The sequence below is a fragment of the Hyaena hyaena genome, unplaced genomic scaffold (assembly GCF_003009895.1).
Source record: "Hyaena hyaena isolate Hyena2069 unplaced genomic scaffold, ASM300989v1 scaffold_26, whole genome shotgun sequence".
NCBI classification, from domain to species: Eukaryota; Metazoa; Chordata; class Mammalia; order Carnivora; family Hyaenidae; genus Hyaena; species Hyaena hyaena.
The window spans coordinates 1,131,256-1,147,422 of record NW_024080658.1 but is presented as its reverse complement, the minus strand read 5'-3'; the positions used below and the strand labels follow the sequence as shown (position 1 = coordinate 1,147,422).

The 16,167-nt window shown below is 42.2% G+C and overlaps 1 protein-coding gene across 1 annotated transcript in view; it reads right to left on the bottom strand.

Moving 5' to 3' along the window:
- Positions 1–16,167, bottom strand: part of SNTB1 (syntrophin beta 1) — a 222,810-nt gene that overhangs the window by 83,091 nt on the left and 123,552 nt on the right. The window contains exon 3 of the mRNA XM_039227227.1: positions 6,716–6,923. Coding sequence (XP_039083158.1) covers positions 6,716–6,923 — 208 coding nt within the window. The remainder of the gene's footprint in view (positions 1–6,715; positions 6,924–16,167) is intronic.

Below are 16,167 nucleotides of genomic sequence, written 5' to 3'. Positions count from 1 at the left end.
CCTGTGTTACTCAGGCCAGGGCTATTTTACATTTGCATTTGAGATTCCTCTCTAAGATACTGGGCAATGCTGCTACAGAATAAAATTCCTCGGTTGTTTATATTCATGTGGAATTTCAGGGGATGAATAAATTGCTATTGTTGGAACTGAAAATTAGTGATGGTCTAGTGAATTATGTGACAATATACGGAAAAATATGTTGATAGGCAGAGATAGATGGGAGGTGGATGGATAGAGATGACTATGAAAGAGGTGGGTGATGGACAGAGGCAGATGGAGAGGGACAGATAGAGAGCTGGGTGGATGGATAGATGGAGAGAGGAATGAGAAAGAGAGAGAGAGAAGGATGGATAAGGACTGATTGATAGGCTAGATGAATGAGTGGATAACCAGATATAGGGAGAGATGGATAGACAGAGAGACAGGCAGTTCTGCCTTTGAACAGCAGTGCTGAACAATAAAAAAGACTGCAAACTGAAACCATACTAAGTGATCTCAATCACTTGGAAAAATTAGGATTGGTCTCTGGAAATTCAACATGTTGTATTAAAACATTAAAAATTGTCTTACTGTTGGTTGTAAACATACAGGGAAATGAAAAAATAGTAATATAAAACATATTTATTTAGTAATCAATCATTTAAACCATTAGAAAGATCAAGAATGAAAATGTGTTATTCTTTGTCAAAAACTTGAGAGAAGTGTGAAAAAGGCTTCTTGCCTCCTCGTCACATGACTTGGGATTTGGAGTGAGTGTCTTTTCTATGCCTTGACAAGCCGTCCTACTCCTTTCTAAGTCTGGATCAGCCAGCAACATTTTATCCTTTCTACTTTCAGTGATGCCAAATATCTCTGAAAGTTCCCCTGTTGTGAAGCTTCTCACTTTGTCTGGGGTATATCACTGACTTCTGGCGGCATATCAGGAGTCTCTTGAATGTCCTGGCGTCTATACTCTCATGGTCAGCTGGTTCTTCCATAATTCCATTTATGTTTGATGGGAAGCTCACTTCCAGAATTATCACTTTTCATTTTACTGCACTTTCACCCTTTTTGGACATCTCCCTCTTTCTCTTATCCATTCTTATAAAAGGTCATAGATTTATTATCAGGAGACAAAGCAGAAACATAACTACCCACTCTGCAGTCTATGTGTGAATGAACAGATATGAGGTGACACATGGCCCATGGATTATGAGAGAAGGCATGTGATTGGTCACAATCTGATACACATCAGCTATTTACATAGGTTTTTTTTTTTTTTAATGAAAATTACTTGCAGCTAATATACCATAGTAACTGAAATCTGAACCATGTTGTTGAGACTGGGGATATTGACCTGAACCATGATAACTGAAATTCATAGATATTGGAAACACTCAAAGCAAGGCCAACTTCGTGTGTGTGTGTGTGTGTGTGTGTGTGTGTGTGTGTGTATTTTAGTCTCCTAACCTGTCCTATCAAATACAATTTCAGTCTTTGTTGGACCTGTTCTTTGGGCTTCTGTAGTACAAAAGAGGAGGAAAGAGAAGTAGAGCAGAGGATTATTGTGTGAAGTATCAAGGCAGGGATCAACCAGGGAGGTGTAATTGATCGACATAGTCAAGAATACACAAGAAGAACAGAGAAGAGAGAATCTCTTCTTCTCAAGGGTGTTTGTTTGTTTGTTTGTTTGTTTTTCCTTTTAGGGTCATGGAAGGAATGAAAGTAGTTCAAGATCAGGATGGAAGTCAATAGGACAGAAAAGATTTTAGTAAGTGTTGCACTATCCTGGTATGTGAGCTTCCCCGCTCAGTCCGAATGTGTCTTCCAATCCCCCATCTCCAAATTCGTATATGGCAAAGCCCTCCTAACGTGATGGTATTTGCAGTGGGGCCTTTGGGAGGTAATTAGGTCATCGGGGTGGAGCCCCCATGATAAGATTAGTGTCCTTATAAGAAGAGAGCTACTTTCTTTCTGCCAAGTGAAGTGACCATGAGGGGGTGTCTATAAATCAGAAAGGGGGCTTCACAGTACTCAACTCTCCCGGATCTCAGACTTCCAGTCTCCAGAGCTGTGAGAAACAACTTTTTGTTTATAAGCCTCCCAGTCTACTGCACTCTGTTACAGCAGCCTGAACTGATGAAGACAACCTTTATTTTCATAAAGACAAATAAAGAATAGTTCTTTTGACAAGTCTCTTAGTTCTCAAACCTGGCTTTTGGTATGTGATATCGCTCTGACACTGGATTCTGGTGGTCTCACATATATGGACACATGTTCCCTGGGTCCTTTTATTAGTTCAGCTTAGTGGAAAATTCTGGACTTTGGAATTAGAAAGAAGGGCTCACACTCTGTCTCTGCCACTTACTAGAGTGGTGCAGTTACTCAACTTCTCTAAGCTGGAGTCACAGGAAAGGAATTATTTAAAGCACATAGCTTGAGACAGACTAGGCACACAATAAATTCTAATTACCAACTTCCTTTCCTTTAGGAACGCCCTGGGGAGGCACAGCTATATAAATGTTCCCATTTTAAAAAATCAGAAGTAGAAATGAGGAAAGCTGAGAATTGAATCTGCATCTCAGAACTCCCAACTGGGTTTTTGTTTGTTTTGTTATGTTGTGTTGTGTTTTTGTGTTTTTAATCTGACAAGAAATAGTTTGCAAACTAAGATGACAAGATAAAGCACAAGGGAAAGACCACATTGGTACACCTAACCCATCTACAGGTGATGGTACTTACAGGGAAAGCAGCACAGGACCTGTCCCTATCCCTAGCTCAAAGACTGTTGGCCCAGTGCTGACCTTGATACTGTAGGGAGTCCAGAGAATGGCTAACGGAGTTTAAGAAAAAAATAAAATCAATTGCAGTGGATGAGCTGCGGTGGATTCTTTTAAAAATTAAATGAAAAAAAAAAAAAATAAGGGTATCACATTGTCCCACTCTCTAGTTATTCCTGTGTCTTGATTTGGAACATGACTTTAGATAAAACATGTTCCATTCTCTGGGTCCCATATTCCTCATCAATACAAAGAAGGGGTTGGTTTAGATCAATGTCATAGGTCAGGCTGTTAGAATCCCATAGACTGGGTGACTTAAATAACAAACATTTATTTTTCATGGTTCTGGAGGTTGGATGTACAAGATCAGGGTGCCAACATGGGGTTCTGGTGAGGGCCCTCTTCTAGGCCCTGGAAAGCTATCTTCTTGCCGTATCCTTACATGGTAGAGAGAGAGGGCTCTGGCCTCTCTCTTCATTCCCCCCCAAATGGCATCATGGCACTCTACGCTCATGATGTCATCTAAGCCCAATTACCTCCAGAAGGCCCAACCTCCAAACAGCATTATATTAAGAATGTGAGCTTCAACATACAGATTTTGGGGGACATAAACACTTGGTCCCTAGCAATTACTTCAGAGTCCCTTATCTCTGTTATTATGTATGAAGGTTCCCTACTTAACAAATCAGCTGTACTGACAGCTCAGAGCCTGGACCCTGCTCTGGATTCTGTGTCTCCTACTCTCTCTACCCCTCTCCCATTTGCGCGCTCTATTTCTTTCTCTCTCTCTCTCTCTCAAAAATAAACATAAAAAATTTTTTTAAGGGAAGTTCTTGTTGTTCTGTATTATTTTAGTTCATGTAAATGCCAGTTCTGAAAACTTGAAATTAAATTAAAATGTACAAAATCTTGTCACAGAGCTGCTGTCATTAATCACAAATTTAAAGATTAATAGTATAGGAAAAGACAAAGGACATCAATTTAAGGTAAAGTACAGCTGAATATATATAGGATCACACTTTATATCTTTACAAATACCAAGTGAATTCTCTGATATTTGTGATAACATAAGAAGGCCACGGTATTAAGGATTTGCCATTCATTGTAACATTTTGCCGAAAACCGTTTGTATGCCTCCACACTAGGATTCGGTATTAAATATTTAATCAAAAAAGATTCCAGCTTGGATTTTTTTCCCTAGGACTTGATCTATGGTAATCTTTGAAAAGTTTTGAAGCAGAAGGCAATAAAAGATATTCTTTCTTCTGATAATTGTCCATGGTAAGTCATTACCGCTCTTAGGAACACAGTGTGTAATGCAATTGAAGAAACATCTGTAATGGTTATCTGAAATTAGATCATAAAAACAATACAATTCTAAAAACAAAAAGGGCTTTTTAGGAGCCTTTATTACTGCTCCATGGGAATGCCTATCATGTGTCTACTGATAATTTTGGATAAGCAGACAACTGATAAGTGAGAAAATGGAATCTTTGGAAAAAATTTCAACATCATTAATAATGATGCAGTTCCATTTTCTAGGCATCCAAATGGTAATGAAGTTCATGTTGAATGAGATGGAGAAAAGAAGCTCCAGGAGTGGAGAGCATCTCAGTTCCTTGGAAGGTGGAGAGATGTGTGTGCTGGGCAGTTCTCTTTGCCCCTCCGGGTCCAGTCTACCCTTTTCCACCCTGCTTGTGCCTTCGGAGACAGACCTTGTCAGAGTGCATCAATGGGGCTCCCTTGCCTCTGGCTTCCCGTCAGCCTCAGCCAGTGGGAGACATCAGCAAGAGATTAGTGAGCAGGGATTGCAGGGATGTGCTTCCCTCTCAAAGGCCACGGCTCTTGACGGTGGCCCTTTTCTAGAGCTGCAAGTCTTGGTAGTTTCAGGTGACTGCTCCTTTTCCTTGTTATTTCAGATTAAGGGATGGTAGTGGCCTCATGCCATTGTTTGAGTCTAGAGTGCTTCTCCATCTCTTCTTGGTTTTCCTTACCTTGGCCACACCTTACAAATTATTCCTCATTGCACCCTTTCCGACCATCACTTTTAGGTCCACCTCCTGCCAGGACCCTGAAATGTACAGACATCTGTCAGTCTATTCAGACCCCTAACTAAGTGAGGACCTCTTTCATCCTAATCCTCTTCTCCTTGGACAGTGAAAGTCTGTTGCTCTGACTTCTCCAAAATCCATTCAGACTTTTCCTTGCACAGCAGCCACACTGTCCATTAGAGAACCACCTCTCCTCACGTCTCAGAGAACATGGCTTGGATGAGGCTGATCTCAGCACGATGCGGCACTCAATATTTGATCTAAATCTGTTCAATCAGGCTTAATCTCAGGAAACTCAGTCCCAATCTTCTGTTGGGGGCAAAGAGGTCTTTATTCAGGGAAACAAGGAGTTGTAAGGGACGGCACAAGCCTAGAATTGTTGCACTAAGGTCAAGGGCTTGCCTAAGTGTAAACCAATGAAGTGGGCAGGGTGCAGAAGGATAGAGAAGCAGGCTTAATATCATTGTCTGGATCCCTGGATCCCACCATGCCTGAAGTTGATCCTTGGACACTGTAGTTATCAAGTGATACACCACTTTTTTGCTTAAGCTGAGTTGAGCTTTCTGTCACTTGCAATGGCAAGATCCCCCACACATTTGGAGGAAGTAAAAAGTAAAGAGTGTTAGAGACTATGACTTCTAAAATGATGTCATCCAGATCTGCAGTATTGTTTTCATTGAGAACCCCAGCCTAGAAGATCAAGAGAGACTACCTGTGGTTTTTGTTTATCATTCCCTGGGGGCTACCACCACCTGCATTGCCCCTTTCAACCTTTGAAATCTGGGTGGGTGGGGAGGACAACACCAAATCAAACAACCCACTCTACGTTGAATTTTGTGGCTGAGACCCAGGCAAGAACTTGTGCAAACAAAGGACAATGGTGGAAAACAGCTGAATGCTGTGTTCAAGTATTATTTTCAAGCGTTGTTTGACTGGACCTTCTCAGATGACATGGTTCACTGGCAGGAAGGCTGCTTACTGCAACAATCATTATTCCCATTTACCACCTATTACAATGTGAGTCACTGGGAGGTCAGAATGTTCCAAAAGCTCAGTGTTCCTGAGCACTCAAGGTCAAGTTCAAGGGGCAGCAATCAGGTATGGGGATAATGGCAAAGGCTCAATCCTTTGAAATGAAGAGAAGGGTTAATTCCCAGGAGATTGCCGCAAAGTGAGTTTTACTATTTTCAACATATCATGTAACTTGGGAAAAGAAATTAGAGTGAACACTGTTAACATGACCCCAGGTCCTTCCCACTTTAGCTGTCCTCCCCGAGAACAAAGATTAAATCTTGATTCATCCTTATATACTTCCCTCCACTCCTGCCTAGCGCCATGCCTTGCACAAAAGTTAGTGCTCATAGATGATGACATTTAGGGCCTGCTGACTTAAGAATGCAGATAAAATATAAAATAATATGTCAAAAGAGTTGCTGGTAGTTGCTAAGGACTCCTTGCTGTTATAATTGCTCTTATTTGTAAATATACCTTTGTTATTAATAAGCAGGTTCATGAAAACTCACAGAAACCCCCTCCCCTTTAAAGCAACATTTGCAACTTCCTTACCTCATAAGGCAAAAGCTCCATTTTGAGTTGATTTTCCCTGACCTTGCTATGTGTGACAATCAAATACTCATCCACTCAGTTAGCTCATTCATCCATTCAACAATCTTTGGCCACCTGCAATTTGCAATGTATTGGACTCTATCTGCGGGAATCAGAGCCGATGAAGACACAGGCCCCGTGAATAGCACAAAAGCAAACCTGGTGGAGATGGACAAGAGGTCCAAGCAGCTTATGAATGAGGGAACTAGCGTGTGGCACAAGGCAATGACTTCACGGCTGCAACAGGTGCTGGGGAATCCGTGGGGAAAATGACTATCACCAGGGGGGCATTTTCCTTACCTTATCTGCAAGCCAGCCCAGATGCCTGATCTCTCGGCTCCCAGCAATGCCTGTTTTCCCCAGATGCTCTCTGACCTCAGCAATCACTTGGGTCAGCAGGTCATTAACATTGGAATGGATGGCACTGAACCAGGCCTGGGCGGTGGCTGAGTCCTTGCTCCTGAGAATCACCGTGTGCTTAGCATCTGGAGAGTGAATTTCAAGCTGCCTAGAGAAGCAAAGAGAGAAGGGTTAGAATGTCTCCTGGTAGATCATACTTTGTCAAGTCTGAGCCACAAAGGCGAATCGATTCTTTACTTTTACTTTTGTACTTTGTCCGTCTCACATGGTGTGTCTTAATGCTCCCATCATTCATTCATGCACTCATTTGTTCAACCACAAACATCTACTGAGTGCCCAGGCATTGGTCTGGAACCTGGGAACATAGTTATTCAACCACCTGAATTAAGGATGCCTAGATTTCCTGTTATTCAGCTGACTGACTTATCCATAGTATCCTATCAAAACTTCCAAACTATGAGCTGATGTTAATTTGTTTTACCTCTCAATCCACAGAGGACTTTAATAGTACACTCACATCCTTGCTGCCCCTGCAGGAGGGAGACTGAATTATCTAGTCACACTCTTAATCCTGCTCAGTACTGATTGTGAATACTGAAGCATCAAAGATGACCACACTTTGTACTCCTAGGGACCCTGTCTGTGGCGCATTTACCTGCTACTTATCTTCAGACACGTGTATTGAAGAAATGAATTGGCTAGGAAGGGGTAACACTGGGGAGAGAGAGGCAGTAAGAGCTGTTCTATTTAAAGTCAAACAGGGAAGGAAGGAAGGAGATAAAGGTAAGAGAGAGGAAGGAGGGAAGGGAAGGAAGGAAAGGAGAAAAATGAAAGAAAAGAGAGAGAGGAGAGAGAGAAGAGAGGGCTACACAGGACTATTCCACTACCACAAAGCCCTCCCTCCAGCTAGTCCTGGTAGTTACAGTGCTCCCTCTGCACTGCCATCTCAAATTTCTGGAAGCCATTACTGTGTCTTTCACACCTATAATCATTAAGACAGATAATTTTTATTGAAAGGAGAAAAACTCCCACATTTATTTATTCATGTATACATGCAAATAAATACTTTGACACTCGTGCTTGTATCAGAAAGATGTAGGGATTGGGAAATTCAAATTGAATAAAAATGATCCATTTAATATTTCATCCCTTCATTATTATGCTACCATTCATTGAATATTTACTATTTTTAATTGTTTTTATTTTTTAAGTTTACTTATTTATTTTGAGAGAGAGAGAGAGAGAAAGAGAGAGACAGTGTAAGCAGGGGAGAGGAAGAGAGAGTGAGAAAGGAGAATCCCAAGCAGGCTCCACGCTGCCAGTGCAGAGCCTGACATGGGGTTCGAACTCATGAGACCATTAGATCATGAAGTGAGCCCAAACCAAGGGTTGTACATTTAGCTGACTGAGTTACCCTGGCACCCCAAATATTTACTATTTATAAATATATTTCTCCTAATATCCCCAGGACTGATATTATTAATCCTATGTAACAGAGAATAAAAACTGAAGTTTGTTCAGAGAGAGGAAGAATTTACCCAAGGCCACACAGTGGTTCTAGGATTCAAACCCATGTTGGTTAGGCTCAAAAGTCCATGAATTTAGATACTGTATTACAGTGTCTCTCCTCTTGACTGGACCACATCCAGTAGGTGAGGCCCCCTTGTCTGAGCCCCCCCTTGTCTTCTCCAGCCCTCCATTCTCATTCTTATGCTCAACAGTGCTCTTAGTTCCGGAGTTTCAAAGTAACAATTTTGCAGATCACCTGAAAATGAGAAGTCCCAATGCAACCTGGCCTCGTTTACATTCGAAACCAAACTTTTAGAGTGAGTAAACCTTTTTACTCATAAACTTAAATTAGAGAAAAAGAATGGTTTAGAAAGTGGAACGTCTCTGGGGGAGTTTTAGCAATAATTAGCATTTTTTTGATCAAAAATTTGCAAAACAAGACTCTTCACTAAAACTCCAAAGGTTTTCTGTGATAAAACAGGGAATTCTTTAGGTGAAAATTGTCCTCACTCAGAAGAAAAAAAAAAATCTCATGTCTCTTGGGCACTTTTCAAAGAAATGGGAGGTAAATCTTGCCCAAAGGTCTTACGCTTCAGTAAAGTTATGTAACCAAATACCAGCCAGGGTTCTCAAGAAGTGTTAATGAGAGTTCAAGGTACTTGGCTTGTTTTTTCTTAAAGATTTTCTCTTTTACTTATTTTTTATTTTACATATAGAGAGAGTAAATGAGCAGGGGAGTGGGGTAGAGGAAGAGAGACAATCTTTTTTTTTTTTTTTTAAATAGTTTATTGTCAAATTAGTTTCCACATAACACTCAGTGCTCATCCCCATAAGTGGAAAGAGCGACAATCTTAAGCAGGCTCCATGCTCAGTGTGGAGCCCGAGGTGGGACTTGATCCCGTCACCCTAGGATCATGACCTGAGAGGAAATCAAGAGTCGGACACTCGACTGACCGCGCCACCCAGGCACCCCTTAAAGATTTTATGTTTAAGTAGTCTCCACACCCCATGTGGGGCTCAAACCCACTACCCTGAGATCGAGTTGTGCGCTCCAGCAACTGAGCCAGTCAGGCGTCCCTCAACGTGCATTTCACATTATTCCAACATGATTGGTTATTCTCTAAATTTGAACCTGCATGTATTTCATTCGCAATATTTCCTTTTGAAGACCTGGATTTGTTTTTAAACAAATGATGGCTTGGGAAGCTGCCCCTCCCTGGGTATCACACACTCATACACAAACGATGCCAGTGAAAGAAAGGAAACCAAGAGTATCTTCTTTGTTGGGTTGCCAGCATGCCCGCAGAGGAAAGCTGACTTGTAAACAAAGGTCCTGGCTAATGATGTGGAGGCCTGTTTCTCCCAGGCTTTGACAGCATTTCTTGTCATTAATTTTTAAGTAAACCTTTTAAGTATAATGTAGACTGAAACGTGTACAAATTGCAGTGCACGGCTCAAACGTACTTTTGCAGAGGGGATACATTTGTGTAACCGCCACTCAGGTCAAGAAACAGATCACTACATGTTCCCCAGAAGTCCCCTCCATGCTCCCTTTCCAATTATTGTCCCTCCCCGCCCCCAACATCACCATGATTCGGATTTCCATCACCCCGGATTACTTTTATCTCAGTCAAAACGTAGGAGTTTTTGTTTGTCTTCATTTGTGGTCATTGCCTGAAGTACAGGGAGGATCTCGGACTATTTCTGGAGCAAAGTAGTGGGCCCCCTGCTTTTAGTGGTGGTCCTCAAAGTGCAGCACACCAGCAGCAGCAGCAGCAGCAGCAGGGAACTTACTAGAAAAGCAAATTCTCAGTTCCACCCTGAAGTCACTGAGTGAGGAATTCAGGGGCTGGGGCCCAGGAATCACCTCCAGGTAAATCAGATGCAATTCAAGTTTGTGGGAGGCTACTCTACGGTTCATCAGAAGAAGCTCTGAGCTTGGTTGGTTGCCAAGGTTCTCAGGGGCCAGGGACGACATGCCAAAAGGGGAATCAAACTCCTCCAAGCAGTCTCAAAGTCCCCAAGAAAGAACACTGAGGGCACCATAGGCCTGTGGCCTTTTATGGTCAAAACGTTTCCAGAGGTTGAGGTTTGGGCATATGCTTTAAATGTACCATAAATTATATGGATTAAGGACCATGGCAGGCCTAAGTCCAAGTTCAAGCCCTCTATAGAGCTGTGCCTAGAGCTGAGTGTCATCAGAAGGCAGCACCACAGAGGGCTCCCAGGTAGCACATTAGCTATCCATGGCTGTGTAACAACTGTCCCCATAGCTAAGTGGCTGACAACCCCAAATGTTTGTGATTTCGGTTTCTGAGGTGCATGGATTTGAGAGTGGCTTAGTGGGGTGGTTCGGGTTCCAGGGCTCCTGTGCATTTGCAGTCAGGATGTCAGCAGTGGCTCTGGCATCTGAAGGCTTGATTGGGGCTCCATTTCAATGGTGCACTCATCTGACTGTCGGCAGGAGGCTTCAGGTCCTCATGAAATGGGCTTTTGCAGAGGCTACGGAGTATCTTTATGGCATGGTAGCTGGTTTCCCCCAGACAGCAAGAAGGAACTGTGCCTCCATCATTTATACGTAGAGCCTCCATCATTTTATGACCCAGCCTCCATCATTATATGTAGAGCACTGGGTGGAGACCAGGTTGTAAATATATATATATATATATACTTATATAGAGAGAAATAAATAAATATATATATATATAGAGAGAGTTATATATATATATAGATTTATATATAGAGATAAATATATATATAGATAGATTTATATAGAGAGATAAGTATATATACAGAGAGAGAGAGAGAGCGAGCATGAACCTCAAATACATGTACTTTAGCCTGATTTGTCACTGACGTTCATTTTGTCAAAATGTGATCCCATGCACTGAACTTTTGAGAGCATGAAGGGACAAAGAAAGAAGTTCTATTCTTGGGCTGGCTACTTTCCTTCAGAGGCCTATTTTCCCACCAATTTAAAGCACATGTGCCAGACAATAGCTGTGAAGCATGTGGAGTTGGGTTCAGTCTGGCTCTAAAATTTGATGGCTGTGAAGAGCTCCCTAAGCCTCAATTTCCTTATCTATAAAATGGCTCAATACACTTGCCTCTTCATATTATTGAAAGATCAACTGAGACAACATATGCATGAGATGCCACAATGCCAAGCTGGTCTGATCAGTTCTAGTTGGCCATGAATAGTCTTCCCAAATGTAGGGGCCCCATGTGGCAGGAAGAGTTTTCCTGGGTGGGCTTTGGTTTAACTCTTTTTTCAGAGTACTTGGACTTGAAAGTCCAGACCCAGGAAAAATAAAAAGTCATACAAGGACAATCTCTAACATCCTGGAATGGAAAAAGTATAACTCTGGGAAGAGCAGCATGAGTCTTCTGCAAGATCTTGGATGATTTGGAGCAAACCTGATAACACTTCCCTTGTTATCCCAGCTAGCTCTGTTCTACCCAAAACGGTCACACCAGGCTCATGTTTTAGAGCACAAGTTGCTAAGATTTGCAGCCATCGCTAGAGCTACAAATGTCTGTTGACGCTCCTTTGTTTTCTCTGCTACCTAAACTAACCAGCAACCACGAGGATGAAAGCAGATGGGAAATTGTTTTACCTTTCTGGAATATTTTGCTGACAGCATTTCCCAAAAGAACCATTTTCAAATATTTCATAAAACTCATTTTCTAAAAGCAATTTCAACTCCAATAATCACTTCATCAATCTGTAAAAGTACAGGAACTAAAGATGAAGACATGAAGTAGAAACTGGGGAAGGAGGAGGTAGGAGAGGAAGAAAAGGAAAATAAGAAAAACTCAAGGGTGGCAAAATTAAGGTGTGTGAAAATGCTACCGTGGCCAAGTAGCTGAAGTCATTAAAGTCAGGGAACGAAACTGCACAAGGAAAGTGTGAAAACACGGGACAGAAGAGCGAAAGTGGTGTCATGCCACTGATGTAAAAATGATGCATATAAATGCTTGTAAGTGTGGAGACTATGCTGGGAAGTGTTTCTAGGTGGGTTCAGTGAGCAGGGAAAGAGTGACAAGAGGAAAAGATTGGAAAGGAGACTTCATTGTCTTGCTTTCTATCTTCTGACTTTTGTTCTACGTCTCCATTGTGTACTCACTGTATTGGAATGTCAGTGAAGGGGGAGGTGGGGAAGAGCAGGTGGATTGGCCTGTAGTTTAACACGACCTTGTCTCAAGTCCAAGCTCTGTCATTTACGAACTATCCTCTCTTATGACCATCTGTGGTTCCATCTGCCCCATCTCCATTTCCCCATTCTGGCACCAGGCTTTACACCTCCGTTCTCAGCCTCAGTGGTTTGGGGGCTCAATGGTGTGAGGGTTGTAGGTGTGATCTAATTTGAGTCATGGAGATCCAGGCCCAGGATTCCCAGAGGAATAACTGTTAAGGAGATGGATTTTTTCCCCCTCATCATATATACCGAAGGATCAGATAACATCATGGACCGAGGGGCAGCCGGCAAATGAAGCCGACACTGAGGAAAGTAGAGCTGAGAGTCCTGAATCCAGCCATACCTGACACACAGCATATCTTTGTATTTTTCTCCTATGTTCCCCTTTCTGCTTAAACCACCTTGAGTTGGGTTGTCAAATACAATTAAAAATCCTGACTCCTTCACTGACCACAAATAGGTTAAATGATTTCTATGAGTCTTGAGTTTCCCCTATAAAGTAAGGGTGGTGGTGGTGATGATGAGAATGATGATGAAAAAGTGATAATGATGATTATAATGGAGGTAGTTATAATAAAACCTTCAGAGGTTACTACAGCATCCAATGAGATAGTGATTGTGAAAGTGCTCTGTGAACTTGTAAACCCTTATGTTAGCAGTTGTCATTTACACTTTTGGCATTTTAAGACTCTTTTGTTGGCTCAGTAACTGGGAAAAGGAACTGTATTAGTGAACATAATGCTTGTGAACTGTCTGCACATATGGGCACATATAAGCAAGTTCGTTCTTTCCTAGCTATGCTATTAATAAAGTGACAGGCATGCATATGGAAGCGGAAAATCCTAGTAAATCCCTTGAGTCACAAAATGGAGATGGAAATGTGGTGATTTCTTAATACAAGGACACAAAGACAAACTGTGCCTATTGGTGAGTATTCGAGAACACTCACAGGTGCTTAGCAGGTGCTGGGTCCCATAGAGGCACATAGAGTACATGGCCCCTGTCCCCAAGAAGCTCACCATGTATAGTAGAATGAATACTGTTGCTCCAAACTCATGTCTACCCAGAACCTCAGAATGGGATTGATTTAGAAATAGAATCTTAGCAGAAATAATTCATATAAGGAGGGTGCTGACATCCTTTTCTCATTAACTATCCACTGAATTAGAGTGGGTCCTAAATCCAATGGGATGTCATTTTAAGAGACAGAAAAGACACACAGAGAAGAAGGAAATGCGAAGATGGACACAGAGACTGTAGTGATCCATCCACAGCCAATGAATGCCAAAGATCAGCAACTACCGGAAGCTGGGAGAGAGGTGTGTTGTGGTTTCTCCCTCAAAGCCTCTGGAAGGATCAGCCCTGCCAACCCCTTGATTTCACACTTCTGGCCTCCAAAACTGAGAGAGAATAAATTTCTGTCCTTTTTAAAAAATTTGTTTTAATGTTTTATTTATTTCTGAGAGAGAGAGAGAGACAGCGTGAGCAGGGGAGGGTCAGAAAGAGACGGAGACACAGAATCTGAAACAGGCTCCAGGCTCTGAGCTGTCAGCCCAGAGCCCTATGCGGGGCTCGAACCCACAAACCGTGAGATCATGACCTGAGCCGAAGTCGGATGCTTAACTGACTGAGCCACCCAGGTGCCCCTAAATTTCTGTCCTTTTAAGTTTTCCACTTTGTGCCCACTTTGTTACCACAGTCCTAGAACACTAACGCACCGTGTAACTATCTTCTTGCACGTAGTTGAATGGGAGCTGCGTTAATGTGTAAAACACAGAGATGCTTAAAGTAATTTGTAAGATGCAGATCACTTAGAACTAAGGCAATCATGCTTCCACTTCAACACACATCGGCATTAAACAGTCTTCTCCTTGGCAAAAAAACAAAAAACAAAAAACAACCCCTCCCCAAAACAAAAAAAACTCTTACCCCCCCACCAACATTCTATTCTATAAGCAGAAAGAGAAAGGAATGAGGGACACCTATAAAGCACGTGGAAGCATGCAGGGCCATAGTTAGCCTTCGTCAGTCAATCAGAGTGCCTTCTTCTTCCTTCTTGACACTAAAAAAAAAAAAAAAAAATCTGGACAACCTCCTTGCTAGCTGATGAGCCCTACATTTCTGGAAGTGGGAAAGAGAAGGGAGGGAGAGAGTAAAGGAGCAATAAAGTCAGGATGGCTGATTGGAGCTATTTTCAGCAGGCCGGTCTTTTATAACTCCTATTTTGTTCCCCAGTTGAACTGACCACTGCTTGATGAATTGTGTTTATCTGTAGTTCAGCGATAAAGTTCTCTTTTAATTCCCTGCTGAATAGAAATATTTAGGGCAATGCCACAGCTGTGTTTATTCTCACACTCCACCACAGTTATGTAAATACTGCCTATGGAACTATTTCTGATAAAGGCCCGTCCCAACCCCGAGGAATTACACGCTCGCTCTAGATGTCTGCCAAGATGAGCAGTTTCCATCCAGCTTGGCACAGCCTCTGAATGATATCACAGCTTCTCAGAGATCATTTGGCAAACCTCACAATAAGAGAGTAATTTTCTTACCCTCTTACTCTTTCAAAGACTCCCACGGAGACGATTAATATTTCCCAGAGTTCTCTGCATCCCCTGCTCAGAAACACGAGGCTGACACATAGAACTTGAAGCCTCCTGACACAAAATTAATAAATATACCTCGCAGCCAGGCAACAAAGGTTTCATGTGATCTTTCCCCACCAACGTGAGGCTGGAGGAAACACAGATGAAAGTAGTCAGGAGGAAAGGCCTGCGGGTTTGCAGCAACCACTGGGAACCGAGAGGGGACTCAAACCACATGGTCACTGTCATTATGGTTGCTTCTAGTCCATGAATCTGAGATTCCCATGGCTGATAAAAAAATATTTCCCAACAAATACATGGCGCCATTAACAGTACTGTCTCTAAATAGTTGAACTTTGAGGTGCTTTTATATTTCCACCTTTCTGCTTTTCTTTAATTTCTAACATTTTCTTGCAATGCCATATGACAAATATTAGAAAAAAAAGTTTCTTTAAGGAAAGGGATGTCTGCACACCTTTTCACTACAGAAAATCTTAGATTCTTTTTTAAAGTCCTCAAGTCGGTTGTAACTAAAAGACTTCAAAAGAAAGAGACAGGATGATCTGTATTCCCAAGGAGGAGACCTTGTCCTGCAGGGATGAAAACGCCACCAGCAAATGTGTTCCCTTTCCTCATTTCATCCCTCCCACCATCTGTGAGGTAGACGGTGTTAGTGTGTCTATCTCACAGATGAGAAGACGGCACCTCAGAGGGGCTAGCGTGCGGGGCCTTCTAGTCAGTCAGAGGCAAAGCTGGAATGGGAGATCTAGAGCAGCTGACTGCAAGGCTTGTGTCTTAATCACTCTGTTCCACTGAGTATGATGTTTGTAAAACGCGACGACTTGTTACTTAAAAGAGTAGAGAACATTTTTCATCTTGGTTGCTGCTCAACATCTTTCAGATATCCTTCCTGTGTATTTGGAAAGTTTTCTAAATTATGAGTTGAGCATCCCCATGGTAGAAGCCAGAATTCAAGCTCCCAGTCTCTCTTGCTGCTGGGACTCAGAGCCATTCACTCAAAATGGCAAGGATGTGCCGTGAGAAAGTAGTTGTGTATGGAATCCATCTTCTGGCAAGGATGGCGGCAGAGGCACCCAGC